Source organism: Mastomys coucha, unplaced genomic scaffold (genome assembly GCF_008632895.1).
Source record: "Mastomys coucha isolate ucsf_1 unplaced genomic scaffold, UCSF_Mcou_1 pScaffold14, whole genome shotgun sequence".
In the NCBI taxonomy this organism is placed as follows: Eukaryota; Metazoa; Chordata; class Mammalia; order Rodentia; family Muridae; genus Mastomys; species Mastomys coucha.
This window is the reverse complement of record NW_022196896.1, coordinates 108,416,115-108,431,961: the sequence shown is the minus strand read 5'-3', so window position 1 is coordinate 108,431,961 and position 15,847 is coordinate 108,416,115. Positions and strand designations below refer to the sequence as shown.

At 39.4% G+C, this 15,847-nt stretch overlaps 1 protein-coding gene across 8 annotated transcripts in view; it reads right to left on the bottom strand.

The window, feature by feature from the left end:
- The window catches only part of Agfg1 (ArfGAP with FG repeats 1), a 57,850-nt gene that overhangs the window by 22,809 nt on the left and 19,194 nt on the right, over positions 1 to 15,847 (bottom strand). For all 8 annotated transcript variants that reach the window (XM_031368181.1, XM_031368180.1, XM_031368179.1 and 5 more), the window contains exons 4-5: positions 4,502 to 4,617; positions 119 to 281 (exon numbers count right to left, since the gene is read on the bottom strand). In XM_031368181.1, the coding sequence (XP_031224041.1) occupies positions 119 to 281; positions 4,502 to 4,617 (279 nt within the window). The remainder of the gene's footprint in view (positions 1 to 118; positions 282 to 4,501; positions 4,618 to 15,847) is intronic.

The following is a 15,847-nucleotide window of genomic DNA, read 5'->3' as shown; positions in this document are numbered from 1 at the left end:
TCCCCCCCACATACTGAACAATCTTGTAATCTACCTCACAAATCGCACAGACATACTGTTAAGGTTCTTAGCACTCAATTCTGCAGACGTCTTTAGGTGGTAGGTACCAGCCCCTCACCTGACTAGGTGTGCCCTTATTTAAGTGCAGTGCTGGTGTAGAGTCTCCCAACAGAGCTTTCAGGGGCTTGACCTCGGGGGTGCTGCTTGTGCTGCTGGCAGAAGACCCTGAAATAGATGCGTGAACCGATGCCACCACTTTGGCTTGCTCTGGTGGAACATACCTGCAATGTGAAAAATCAAAACAGACTGCTCAGAAAATTTTGAGGAATCCATTATTTTTTCATTTTGGTTCTTAATACAGGGTTTCTCTATGTAGCCCTGGCCCTCCTGGAACTTGCTCTTTAGACTAAGCTGGTCTCAAACTCAGAGATCTGCCTACCTGTCTCCCAAGTGCTGAGATTAAAGGCATATACTACCTCCGCATGGCTAAGGAATCCATACTTAAATTATTTAATATGGGCTGCAGAGATGGCTCAGTTGTTAAAAGCACTGACTGCTCTTCTAGAGCTCTGAGTTCAATTCCCAGCAACCACATGGTGGCTCACAACCATCTATAATGGGATCCAATGCCCTCTTCTGGTGTGTCTGAAGAGCTACAGTGTATTCATATAAATAAAATAAATAAATCTTAAAAAAAAAAGACATCTTATAAATTATTAAATCTAAATTTTATACAGTACTCTTATAACTCTAATGCTACTGGAAAAGGTAGAACTTAAAACGGAAAGCTTAAGGCTATTAGTTGCCCAAAATTATTTAAAGAAAAATAAGTATTGGTCATAAAATTTGTTTCAATTATTTACTCATGGCTTTCCTGAGACAGGATACCATAACACCTGTTGCTAGAAGACAGAAGATCTATAATTTTTAAAGTGAGGAATTCTTAATATCATAAGTATCTGGAGATAAATGAAACAGTGAGGAAACACTTATAATTATTGGCCTAAAATATATAAACCATTAAAAATAAGAACTCCACTTAAAAAATGGACAAAAGAAATAAGTCATAAAGAATATGAAAATTTGGGGGCTGGAGGGACGCCTCAGTGGTTAAGAGCACTGACTGCTCTTCTGAAGGTCCTGAGCTCAAATCCCAGGAACCACATGGTGGCTCACAACCACCCATAATGAGATCTGATGGCCTCTTCTGGTGCGTCTGAAGACAGCTATAGTGTACTTAGAATAATAATAAATAAATCTTAAAAAAAAAAAAAAAAAGGAATATGAAAACTTAAAGCAAATAAAATATAAATATATCATTCACCTCTGGTCTATATGAACTGAGTTATTAGTTGCTATCTAATGACAATACATATACAAGTATGTTCTTTTTTGTTTGTTTGTTTGTTTGTTTTTGAGACAGGGTTTCTCTGTGTAGCCTTGGCTGTCCTAGAACTCACTCTGTAGACCAGGCTAGTCTCGAACTCAGAAATCCATCTGCCTCTGCCTCCCAAGTGCTGGGATTAAAGGCATGCGCCACCACCGCCCAGCCTTACAAGTATGTTCTGTATTCAAAAGTATTACTCCTAGAAACTTATCCTTAGCAAGTAACTAGATAAGTATACACAGATACATGTTATGTTACCCCTGCAATCTTAATGTTTAAAAACTGGAGAACAAAGGTAACAAATACCTCTCAACAGAAAACTATATACATTATGCTAAAATATATATATTATTCTACATAGCCACTACCTTTCTTTAGCATGTACATATATATATACCCATGTGACTCAACAAGTCCTTCAGGTCTAACAGGTCACATAAAAAAGACACAGGGGAGGGAATGAAGGAAGGAAAAAAGACTGCAAGTATATAATGCCCAACGATCAGCAGTGTCATCTCAGGGAAGAGACTGTTTGGCAACTCTTGTTCTCTATAGCGTTAGGTGTATTCCTACCCTCCTCCCTATTCACCATTATTGAGTAGGGGGGAAAGCAAGCACTAAGGCAGTTAAAAACACTCATTTCACAGGCAGCGCTCAAACCCTAGCTCCACCACTCAACAACGTCGAAACTTTGGGCAAATCATTTCATCTCCATGCTTCCAGTTTTTTCGCCTATGAAGTTGCTGTGGGATTTAAACAAATTCACTTTTGTAGTATGGTTAGAATTAGCGCCAATGTGTTAGCTATTAACTAACCATGTAATACTCACAAACAATACAACTACCCCCACTGGGAGAATACAAGTATGATGAGATCTGAGAACCAAACACTTATGTTCTCCAATACTCGTGCATTACACTGACAACATGAATTCTTGGGTGTGGTTAATTCTGATCACAGGATCAGACAGATAAGTTTATGGCTATAATGATTCACCACACTTAAAATAAGAATGTGTATCTAAGTGAAAAGAGCCATCTCAAGACTCCATACACAACCATCCCTAATGCACTGCTTGCTTCTACAACAAACGCTCTTAGCTTCTTAGGGAGGCTGTATCCAATGGCTGGCACTCAGACCATGTGCAAACTCTGCCCCTCCCCATCATGTCAGAGTGTGATGAGATAGACACATACAGATTCTGGCTCCGTTGTCACTTTTAGAAAGCTTGTGTCTGTACTATTCTTTCTTAGGAATACTGTGCTTCTTAGGAAAGACACGAAGTAAGACAAACTATTACTTGAGATGTTCAGGCTTCCTATTATAAATGCAGGAGAGCAACAGAGGGTTTTACTTTCCTAAGTGACACTCCCATTCCCTGTCTCACAACCCTGCCTCCCTTTGCAGCTAGGGCTAATATCATTAAACCCAAGCTAGCTAACTACTAACTGCAAACTTACTTTCTGAATAGTTAAAAATTAGTCCTGCTGCGTAAGCAGACAGCTATGCTGGGACCACTTAAGGAGAACAGTTTTATTTTCCTATAGCCTGGGAAATTTAGAAAATTAAGAATAAAAATGATAAAAGAAGGATGGCTTTTGCTATTAAAAAAAAAATCATGGGGCTGGTGAGATGGCTCAGCGGGTAAGAGCACCGACTACTCTTCCGAAGGTCCTGAGTTCAGATCCCAGCAACCACATGGTGGCTCACAACCACCCGTAATGAGATCTGATGCCATCTTCTGGTGCATCTGAAGACAGCTACAGTGAATTATGCCAGAGCAAGCAGGGCCAGGCAAGTGGGGCCAGCAGAGATCCTGAGTTCAATTCCCAGCAGCCACACACCTGATGGCTCATGGCCATCTACACAGTTACAGTGTACTCATACACATGAAATAAATAAAATAAATGTTTAAAAAAAAATCATTTGTGTTTGATACTTAACTATCACCCCAGGACCTTCAAATATTTTCTTCCTTCTTGAACTAAAATTTCACTGGTACATTTTCATCTATATGCATACCTAATGTATCTAGTCCATATGAAGAGAGTCCTAGATAAATTAATCTTCTTAGAAGTAGTCAGCCGGGCGGTGGTGGCGCACGCCTTTAATCCCAGCACTTGGGAGGCAGAGGCAGGTGGATTTCTGAGTTCGAGGCCAGCCTGGTCTACAGAGTGAGTTCCAGGACAGCCATGGCTACTCAGAGAAACCCTGTCTCAAAAAAAAAAAAAAAAAAAAGAAGTAGTCAAGCACAGACTACACAGAATGTGTAACTCAGAGCAAATGTGCTCACTATACACGGGGATCTTCTCCATAATCCACAGTAAACTCCCTCCAACCAATATTGCCTTTAACTACATTACTCCCTGGTCAAAATACTATTTCCCCAGGGAAACAAGAAGCAGTTTATTTCCCAATTATCCACTCCCTTTATCCTCAACTCTCTCACCAAGAAGGCATACAGGCTGTTCAGTACTGACTGCTATAAAAACCAAACATCATAGTTAATTCATCAGTATATACTTAGCTCTTTCTTAAAGCTAAAGCTGAAGGGCTGAGTGACTGAATACCAGCTCTATCATTTCAAGCCCCATGCTCTGCTGAAGGGACATCCTGGCTTTAGTGTAGTGTATAGGGAGCAAAAATGTTCCCTTCTTGCCCAACCAGCAAGTTAATTTCTTGGGTGAGAAATAAGGGATATTTGGAGCCCAGATCTCCAGCAGAACACAGTCAAGTAGACAGATTTTAACAATGCCTAAAAGATTCTATGTAATAAAAACTGAAGAAATAAGGAGTGTACAAAAGAAGCATTACACACTAAAACCATCTAAGGAAACCAACAAGAAGGATTAGAAGGAGAGATCACTAACTTTCCTTGGCATGAGACTGACATTGTAATGAAAAGCTGCTTGCTGCTAAGCCTAAAGTGTGAAGATAAAGCACAAGCAAAGGTTTCTGGAAACCAAATCTAACGAAAAGTCAAAGGGTGGCACGGCTGAATCCACCAACCAGCACCTTAACTCCTCAGCTCTGCCGGCCTACCTGAACCTGTCAATCAAGTCCTACCACACTCCTGTGCGGGGCGCTTTAACTAAATACCAATCATTCACTCACCATCTTTTCTTTTCATATTTCTCTTGTAGAAACTCTTTCACTTTTTGTGGATCCCTGAAGTCCGGAATTGCCGAAGATCTATCATCAAATAATCCTAGCCAAATCTGTTTGCAGACCTTTGAAAAGAATTGAGAAAGGGGGGTTAATAAAAAAAAAAAAAAAAAAATCAATGTCTTAATTTAATGAAATTTCAAGAGAAAATTCTGTTTCTTTGAGAAAGCCATTCACAGTGCTGCTTGCACTGAGGATATTCACTGCAGTCATAAACTCAGGATTGAACTTACTGGCATACGCGGCAGACATTGAAATTTTAGCAGCAAGCTCATAGAGAAATCTACAAGGAAACAAGTAGAGAACTGAGACTTGGGGATCCTGGTATCTTTTGGTCTCAGCATGATCATGAACTGTCAATCACCATGCCAAAGGAGTCAAAATAACCTGTGAGAAAATCCTTCCTTTACTGATAAAACAAAAACTGGGCTAAGAGAAATGTAGCAGCCCTTTAGCAAGCTAAAAACAGCCAAAAAGGACACAAAAATATCAGAATTGTGAACAGTCATCATAACACAAATACTAGCCTTATGAGTGTCTGAGACATTTAACTCTTTTGAAGAATTAAAAGAAGTGAAATTCAGGGCTGGCGAGATGCTCAGTGGGTAAGAGCACTGACTGCTCTTCCGAAGGTCCTGAGTTCGGATCCCAGCAACCACATAGTGGCTCACAACCACCCATGAGATCTGACGCCCTCTTCTGGTGCATCTGACGACAGCTTCAGTGAATTACACCGGAGCCAGCAGGGCCAGAGAGAGCGGGTCAGAGCCAGTAGGGCCCACAGAAGTCCTGAGTCCAATTCCCAGCAGCCACGCATATGATGGCTCATGACCATCTGTACAGCTACAGTGTACTCATACACATAAAATAAATAAATCTTAAAAAAATGAAATTCAAACAAGATGCAAAAAAGGAACTACAAAGGGAAACGATACTAAAAACCAGTAATAAAATGCTTTTAAGAATTTGAAAGTCCTTGAGCCTAGAGTACATAAGAAACAAGAATACAACTGTTAAGAATGAATTGGACAGCCGGGCAGTAGTGGCGCATGCCTTTAATCCCAGCACTTGGGAGGCAGAGGCAGGCGGATTTCTGAGTTTGAGGCCAGCCTGGTCTACAGAGTGAGTTCCAGGACAGCCAGGGCTACACAGAGAAACTCTGTCTCAAAAAACAAACAAACAAAAAAAGAATAAATTGGGAGGCAGGGTATATAAACAGTTACTTCAACAAAGATGTACACACTGCAAGTTAACACCATATGCCACTGAAACCCAATACCAGAAACACAGGATACAGACCCATAGTCTTACTATGAAAGTAAGAGTGATTTTCTGACCATATCTTTTGAAGCTGAGTAGAGAGCAACTGAAACTCCAGAATGTAAATGCTACAACATCTAAAGAAAACAGTTGGACGGTTTCATAAACACTAAATGTACCTATTCCATGACCAGATCATTCTGGAGCTACCTGCCCAAAAGCTGCCCTCTGACCTCCAAGTATATACCATGAGAGGGAGGTTGTGCGTGTACACATATACAAATACTAATTTTATAAAAAAGACCTCTATTCCTGTACAATTGACAACTGATATGACGCACCTTCATGTAGTATTCTTTCTACCAAACAAACAAGTGTTTCTTAAATTTAGTCAGTAAACTTGTCACTAAGCAAGACTCCTATCAAAGTCTGAACTTTCCCAACATATCCCCTGTCCCAAAAAAAAAGAAAATAAAAAGGCCTCTTTGCCTCCTGAAGATCAACTCATCTGGTCCCTGAAGAGGTGAGTTGTCTTCCCACTGTTATATTAAAACTACCATTTATAAGCCTTTGCTAATAGCAGTTTGTTTTCTGTCTGTTGTGCTTTAATAAAATTTAACAGAGGTGAGGGAGGTCCTTTAAGTTAGAGAATGAAGAGAAAAAGCCAAGTAAAATTGCAGGTAGTTGATATCTGCCAAGTACAATAGAACAAAAGGTGAAGGGGGTTGGTTATAATACCAGACCATGAACTCCAAGCGAGGCTGAGAGAAAGAGAAAGCAACAGAGTGAAGGTCCTGGAAGTTGGCTGGTGTAGCTAAGCTTTACACTGACAGAAGTGGGAAGAAAGGATCAGTAGGAAGACCATGCCACAAAATACTTAAGTTGTAAACCGAACAGGAGATAGAGTGATAATGTAAATGGGATGAATGACCACTGGAAGACAAGGGGTGGGGGATTCAAGGACTATGTGAATGATTGTCAATATTGGCTCCAGTTTAGCAACAGCAGAAAAGTATAAGGAGCTAAAAATCTAAAATGAACAAATGCTGTGTGACAAGAAGACACAGGAAGTAATAGCATCTATTAACATGGGAACCTGCGACTGTGGGCTAAAAACAGGAGTGAGGAATAATAATGACCCCTGGAAGCCAGCATTTGTAAGGGCTCAACTCGTAATGGGATTAGTTTTGATGATCTCTGGAGAAAGGGAGTGGCATAATCATCCTAATTATAGTATAACGCAGTTGTGGTGCTTGAGAGCCTGAACTAGCTCAGCCAACTCTCGCTAAGTAGCTGTGATGTCTTATCTTCTTATGTAAAATGCAAATAACAGGAGCTTCTTGACAGGGATAGTAGGCAGGTTCAGTGAGGTGACGCACCTGATGCTGAGGTATAGACTATATTACTGTAATGGTGAACTAATAGAGCACTGGTATACTGGTAATTTTTTGTGCTGTTTACAATTTTGAGAAATCTGCAGTAGTGGGTGATTAGACATCACTGGCTGAGGAGGGAAAGTCTAATCAGGAATGCAGGAAACTAGGTCCACCTTTAATCCTACTGCAGACAGAATCAAAGTGGTCTTGAAAAATCACCCTCTGATGAATTCACAAAGTTCTTTATATACTTTTACAGAAAAAGATTACAAACTGGCATGTTAGACTCACTATGTGCCTTATGCAGTACTTCTAAACCCTTATGATGGTTTTAAGTTGAACCATAAATGTTCAATGAACAAAATGACTCAAAATCCATCTTAGGAAAGAATTAAAAATAAGATTAAAGAACAAATGAACCAACACTAGCCAACGAATAAATTCATAAAGCTGAGAGTTATCTTTTCTTCACTTTGGCACTAAGTAATTTTAGAATTGGCATCATGATTACCAGTAACAGAATGTAAAGTATTTTTAATATATACTTTTATCACAGTTAATGTGGAAAACTGGAAGTTAACCAAGAAACTATTGCAAAGCACAGCCTGGCTGTATGGAAACCTCATAAGTTAAAGCATAGTACTCTAGGCTGTATAATGACAGCACCCACCAGCCACCGCAATGAAATACTCAGTAAAACCTCAAAAGCTAGACAACTTTATGGGAGCTGTGAGCTTCAAAGGATTCAATCTAAATCTAAAAGGGTTACTAGAAATCTAAAAGGGTTGGCCAACCCAACCAGAGACCAATAAACAGGGGTTCCATTTCTATGTTCAGACAGGCTTGCCAGGTATACATAGCTCATCAGTTGTGATGGCTGTTAACACAAACACTCACAGGTGCAAGTTAACAAACCCAGAGAAGGAAAATTGCTGATCATAACCAATCACTTGTATTAAAAAGGGAAGATAAGACCCGGGCAGTAGTGAAGCACGCCTTTAATCCCAGCACTTTGGAGGCAGAGACAGGTGGATTTCTGAGTTCAAGGCCAGCCTGGTCTACAGAGTGAGTTCCAGGACAGCCAGGGCTATAACAGAGAAACCTTGTCTTGAGAAAACAAACAAAAAACTAAAAAACTAAAAAAAAAAAAAAAAAAAAAAAAAAAAAAAAAAAAAAAAAAAAAAAAAAAAAAAAAAAAAAAAAAGGAAGGTAAGAAACACTGTTTCAATAAGCTTGAGAAAAGATCAGGTAAGAGCAGGGATCACTTATTAGTGCTTTAAAATTCTCACAGGAAAGAGTAGAAACGCTAACATACACATTCCTCTTTGTTGAGATAAACCTTTACTGTCCATAAAAAGGATGGAAAGTATAAACAACGTAGGTAGCATGATTCTGCTCACTTCTAGATAAGAGTAAGAAGAGCAGGAGGATGGAGTTGGAACATCTTTTCTCAATAATCCATCTCTACACAGAACTTCTCAAAATTTCTTTTTGGGATGTTGTCTCCTAGATAGAGATAGAGTACTGACTCATAATGGCAAGACATAATAAAACATTTAATAATATTTTCCATAAAACACAAAAACAAAGAGTTGGCTGGGTGGTGGTGGCGCACACCTTTAATCCCAGCACTTGGGAGGCAGAGGCAGGTGGATTTCTGAGTTCAAGGCCAGCCTGGTCTACAGAATGAGTTCCAGGACAGTCAAGGCTACACAGAGAAACCTTGTCTCGAAAAAAAACAAAACCAAAACAAAACAAACAAAAACAGAGAGTTTAAATAAATGAAAATTTCATGAATAAGTACCTGATTGCTGCTTTTTAAAAATAGGAGCAAAAAAGAAAACTAAACAGTAAGAAGTATTAATTACAGAATGTTATAATGTTATTAGAAATGTTTTAAATAGTTAATACAAATATATACAAAAGTCTATTACCAACTTCTTACTTTCTATTTACTTACTTTCAGGGAGACACAGTCTTGCTATGTACATAGCCCAGGCTGGCCTCAAACTCCCACTCCTCCCGTCTCAGCCTGGCATTACAGTATTACAGTATGGTACAGTACTACCTACCATATTTAGTTCTGTTGCCAACCCTCATCCGGCTCAGGTGCTGAGAAATCAAATTTAGGGTCCTGTATATAGGTGCAAGCTTTCTAACTCTGAGCTCCATTCGAGCCCAATACCAACATACTATTCTGCCTACCTACTGGATGAGGTGGCACATGGCTTTAACTACAAGACTTGGAAGGCAGAGGTAGGTACATCCTCTATGTTTAAAGCCAGCCTAGTCTACATAGCAAGTTTCAGGCCAGGTAGAACTAAATAGCAAAACCCTGTCCCAAAACAAAACAACAACAAAAAACAAGGTAGAAAGAATCTATAATGAGAAAAATATTCCAAATACATGTCATGGCTCAAGTAACACAATAGCAAAGCAAACTCAATATGCAGTAAGCTGCATTCACATGACTATGCTAGTATTCCTAGACCACCAGCTGATACATACTTCTCAATGATAAGAGTATCTAAATGATATTTAAAATGAACTATGCTTGCAGAGATAAAAACCAACCACCATTATCCACATGTCTCATGCAAAAGAAATTACCAGTTCTATATTTATTTATATACATTTTTGAAATACTCCATCCTTTCTTAATGCTTTTTTAAAAAAAGATTTGGTCATTTTTTTTTGTTTGTTTATATGAGTACACTGTAGCTGTCTCAGACACACCAGAAGAGGGCACTGGATCTCTTTACAGATGGTTGTGAGCCACCATGTGGTTGCTGGGAATTGAACTCGGGACCTCTGGAAGAGCAGTCAGTGCTTTTTTCCACTGAGCCATTTCTCCAGCCCTATATTCCATCTTAACATTTTGCTTTTTCTAATGTGCTATCAAGAATTAAAGCATATACAACTGAGTGAAAATAGCCAGAAGCCTGACTGTCAGACCAGACACAGTCTATAACCCTGCCACAAAACCATGTGAGACAATAGGAGACTTAGGACCACATCTAGCTTAAAGCACAGAACTCCCTGCCTTATAATGACTTCCTTGAAGCAGCATCAAAGTTCTTATCCTGACCAATCATACCCAACAAACCCTGACCCCTATGTAACTCTTCAAAGGTATCTAGCAGTGCTGCTCCTCCAACAAGTCCTCCCAGCCAATCCAATCCAATGGGGAAATGATACAGCAAACCCCAGACACACACCATAGGATGTGGTGCTAACTGTGTTAGTTTTTTAGATAAAGATTTCACGACGCATGAATCTCTGGTCTAATGTGTTATTCCTCTGTTCTACCTTCAAATAGAGTACTCTTGAGCAAAAGCATATTTCTACCTCCCTGAAGCATCTATAGAATGAAATGCTTCTCTCCCCATTGCTCCACCTAAAATATGTATGCTGACCTAGAACATTTAGTTTCCAATTTATTTAGACAGGATAAATTCAATGATCTAAATTCTAAATATATATCAACTACAGGTTAGCAAAAAGCCACGCCTACTTGCTTACCTAGGGTCTGACTAGATTAGACTTCAATATGTGTATTGATCTGTTCCAGCAAAGATCTTAAGATATTTACATTTCATGCTTCATAGGAAACATCTGTGTAAACATGGACTAACAATGACATCCCCCAAATATCCAAGACTAATATTTAAAGAGAACTGAAGCCTATTTTAGATGAAGGCATTGAAAAGTACACAGGAAATGATGCTATAAAAGGAAGGAAGACTTCCACTGGAGGAACAGCCATTACTGCATAGTGTTGTCGAGGGGAAACAGGGCAGTTTTAAATGACAACCTCTTACAGTAATGCTTGCTTGCCTTAAGTGAAACATTTGTACAAAATTCTCTGTAAACTAAATTCTATTCAAGGCACAACATGTTCCTTTGTGATAATTATTTTCTAAACTTAGAAATCAATCAGAAAGAATCTTCCCACATAAAAGTGTCAGCTTACATCAACATATCAATTTTTAAGATACTGTTCTTTAAGCCTCAGGCAATAAATACAGAATTCATAATACATTACAAAGGAAATGAAACTCAAGAGAGAAAAATGGTTTGCTTACAGTCACAAAGTTCACAAATCACTGGTAATGAAATGAAAGCTGCTAATTTTTTTCCTAGTCTCATCATGGAACCTTTAATTACTCATTTTTTCAAATAGGATTCTGGTTATAAAAACAAAGATAAAGTAGGTAGCCATAGGGACACATGCTCACAATCCCTGCACAAAAAAGGCTGAAATAGGAGAATCTTGTGGTTTTTGAGGCCAGCCTGGGCTAAAGAGGAGTTAGAGTTAAGTCTGAGCTGTACAGGGAGACTGTCTCAAAAACATCAATGAAAGGAAACAAGGGGAGTGTGGGGATAAAAGCCTACTGCAGGTACCTTTAGTGATTACACAGTGCTTCTATCTTTTTTTTACAAGCCAGGCAGTGGTCACAAACACTGTCAGTCTCAGCACTTGGGAGGCAGAGGCAGGCCATGCCTGACAGTGTGAGACCAGCCTTATCTACAAGGCAAGTTCCAGGACAGCCAGGGCTACATAGAAACCCTATCTCGAAGAAAAAAAAAGAGAATTATGTAAGTCAACCTTGCCACCTCCCTAAAATATATTTCTCCAAAAAGTCATTAATATGTGACAAAGATGAACCTTGAGAACAAATGGCTAAAATAATTTGCCTAAGAAAGACAAAAATGGTATGATCTGACTTATATGAGATACCTAAAATAGAATGGTGGCTGTTAGGAGTTGCGGAGGAAACCAGAAATGCTAATTTAAAGCAATATGCTAAATTAGAACACTGTGCCTGCCTAGGGTTAACAAAAGTGTATTTCACACTTAGAAATGTAACAGATGTCTCACGTAAGTGTAGTTACCACAAAGACATAATCTTCAAGCTTAGTGTTTGGGGGACAAGTTTTGCTCATCACAGTAACACTAGCACCCAATAACATCTCCTTGAATAAAGGAGGTGATTAATAAATCAGTTTCAGAAATAAAGAATGAAAGGTGCTGGACATAGCTCAGTTGGTAGTAGTGTCTAGCATGCAGGAAGCCCTGGGTTCCATCCTTACTCTCTCTCTCTCTCTCTCTCTCTCTCTCTCTCTCTCTCTCTCTCTCTCTCTCTCTCACACACACACACACACACACACACACACACACACAGGAAGGTGACAAATCAAACACATATAACACAGAGAAAATGTATTTTATCTTGAGGACTTTTTCTCAAAACCAATTATATCCTCAAACAAGCAGAATGCTCATCAAACACCAGCAAGCAGTGAAAGGTGCTGCATCTACACAGACTGCATACCTACAGAACTTCAGAAGTGAGGGGGAACTTCTAGAATAACACTGCACATTTGTTACATTCTCTTTTCTATGTAATTATCTAGTCTACCATTCACTGGTCCTTTTTCTACTAATTCTGAGAACAAAAAGTTAACCCAACAGTGAAACTTCTTTAATTAAAAAGCCATGCTTTACATACAATGTCACAAAAGGCAGTGAAGGAAATGTTGGAAATTGTGTGTGTGTGTGTGTGTGTGTGTGTGTGTGTGTGTGTGTGTGTGTTGAGCAGGTGTCTTCCTCAACTACTCCCCACCTTAGTTTTTGACCCTGGATCTCTCACTGAACCTGGAGCTCACTGACTGTCTACAATGGCTGGCCATCAAGCTCCTAGAACTCTCTTGTCCCTCGCTCCCCACAGGCTCATGCTGATATGCCAGGCCTTTTTATGTAGATTGTGGGGATCTGAATGTAAGTCCTCATGCTTGGGCACCCATCAGACAGAAACTGAAGTAACTTTGGAATACAAAGGAAACATCACAAGACACTTTCAGATTAAAGCAAATGGATCTAGCCTGTAACCCAGAGGGCCATGTGGTAACAGCCTAGTCCCAACCTTGCCAAGCCCTTTGAAGACAGCTAAGGGATCAAAGGCCCAGCCCTGTTCCTTCCCACCCTGGTAATGAGACATGCAGTGTCACTTGATGCCTCTTGCTATGACTGCTCCATACGGTCCAAGTGATCACAAGCTGACGTCTCCAAAACTCTAACCCAGAACAAACCTTCTAAGGTTAGGCATGGTGGCATATGCCCATAGCTTAGCACTCAAAGGCTGATGCAGAAGGATCATAGCAATCTCTAGGCCAGACTGAGCTACTGAGATGCTATCTCAAAAATAAAAACCAAAACAGATTTAAAAGTCAAAGTAAATACTTACTCTTTATAGGTTACCTCAGGTAATTTATTATAGTGACAAAAATGCAGCAAATAAATAGTGTTTTGCTGTCACATAAATCCTAACCATCTGGCATTCCATGCCCTATAACTTGAGAGGTGTACTCTACTACATCTGCTTCTGGTCTATGAAAGTCTAAACACACCGAATAGTCATATCATTTATAAAGCATATCTAAAGAAACTATAGAAATACTCTCTAAAACATATGACCTTGGTGCATATTTATAAATAACAGTATTGTTTATCATAAATAGCTACCAACACAGCCCAATACATAGGCACTTCAATGATGACTTTAACTATTAGCTTCATAATTTTTCAAATTAGTGAGCAGTTCTTAACAAAGTTCTGAATGACATGATAACCTCCCTAGATAGATGCATGTGATAAAACAATGCACTGAGGGTTTCAATGAATGGTTTCATGTTTCCGGTCTTTTTGCCTTGAATCTTAGTAGCCTTTCCACTCCTCCTAGGTGGAAGCACGGCCTCCTTTTGCAGCTGACATGTATACAGCAGTGTATGTGTAAGTCAAGATTACAGTCTATGTCCATATGGTTGACACGTTTCCCATTATATGAATGTCTGAGTGACTGTATACAGCACATAGCATGCAGGTTAGCTCTGTGCACTACAAGTTTTATCTATCGTCCACAGTGTTCTAGATTAAATTAGCAATGTTTTCCAATAGTGACAACAATCTAACACATCCCTCAGCACACTGAAACTTTAAGATGATGAAGCAGCGAGAAGATCTAAGAATGCACTGATGGACTGATTTCCTAATTAAGAAGCACTCATCCCCAGACATAAATCTATTCATGTATAAGATATATGACACCAGGGCTGGTGAAATGGCTCAGTGGGTAAGAGCACTCACTGACTGCTCTTCTGAAGGCCCAGAGTTCAAATCCCAGCAACCACATAGTGGCTCACAACCACCCCTAATGAGATCTGACACCCTCTTCTGGAGTATCTGAAGTCAGCTACAAGTATACTTATGTAAAATAATAAATCAATCTTTGGGCCAGAACAAGCAGGGACTGAGCTAGTGGAGTTGATCAGAGTTGATCAAAGTGGAGCCAACCGGAGGAAGCCCAATTCCCAACAACTACATGAAGGCTCACAATGTACTCTCATACATAAAATAAGTAAGTAAATAAATCTTTAAAAAAAAAAATGTCACTGCCATTTTAATCCTAAGTACACGTGTCTAAAAGTATTGTACCTTTTTTAAAGATGGGGAGGGCAAGGCAGATTTAAAAAAAAAAGGCATCAGCTCCCTTGGAGCTGGAGTTATATGAGTTCCCTGACTTGGGTGGCTAGGAACTTAACTAAGGTCCTAGTAAAGAATAGCATGTGCTCTTAAATAGTGAGCCATGTTGTCCAGCTTTGTAGCTTTCTATATAATACTCAAATCATCTACTAACTCAAAATATTTTATCACTGGCAAAACTGGGAAACTTTAAAGTATGCTCTATTCTCTAAATATGTATTTTAGAAAATTTCACAATTGTGAATTCATTCTTCAACATTTTAGAAACAAAAATATACATGTATTATACTAGGCAAATAATTCTATTCCATTTTAGATTTTGGTGATTTTCACGTAGCCCCAGGCTGGCCCAGAACTTGCTAAGTAGCCAACCATAACCTTGAGTTTTAATCTCCTTGCAGAGCTCTCTCTCTGAGTGCTGGGATTACACATGTCCAAAAATGGTTAGGCAAATTATTTTAAAATAATGATTCTGAAGCACTAGGAAGAAAGACTATAATAAACTTGTAAACATTTTCTAATAATTAATTAAGAGGCGACTAAAACCAGTAAAATCTTAACATTCAGCCTCTTCTGTCATGTCTGCCATCGCTAAGGTTATCACAGATATACAACCAAAGAGTACGCCTGAAGTCTACTGGCTTCCTGAACATAGGCTTTTCCTGTGAAGTAAAAATGTTTCCTATCCATCAACTGAGCTGAGCTGACCCTACCCACTCAGCCTTACCAAGATTAAAAGAGCATTCCCGGGCTGGTGAGATGGCTCAGAGGGTAAGAGCACTGACTGTTCTTCCGAAGGTCCTGAGTTCGAATCCCAGCAACCACATGGTGGCTCACAACCACCCATAATGAGATCTGATGCCCTCTTCTGGTGCGTCTGAAGACAGCTACAGTGAATTATGCTGGGGGGTGGGGGAGGGCAGAGCTCAACCCCAGCACCCACAAGATGGCTCACGGCCATCTGTACAGCTACAGTGTACTCATACACATAAAATAAATAAATAAATCTTTAAAAAAAAAAAAAAAAAGAGCATTCCCACCAGGCATAGTGGTGTATGCCTTTGATCCCAGAGAAAGAAGCTAGCAGATCTCTCAGTTCGAGGCCAGAGTGGTCTA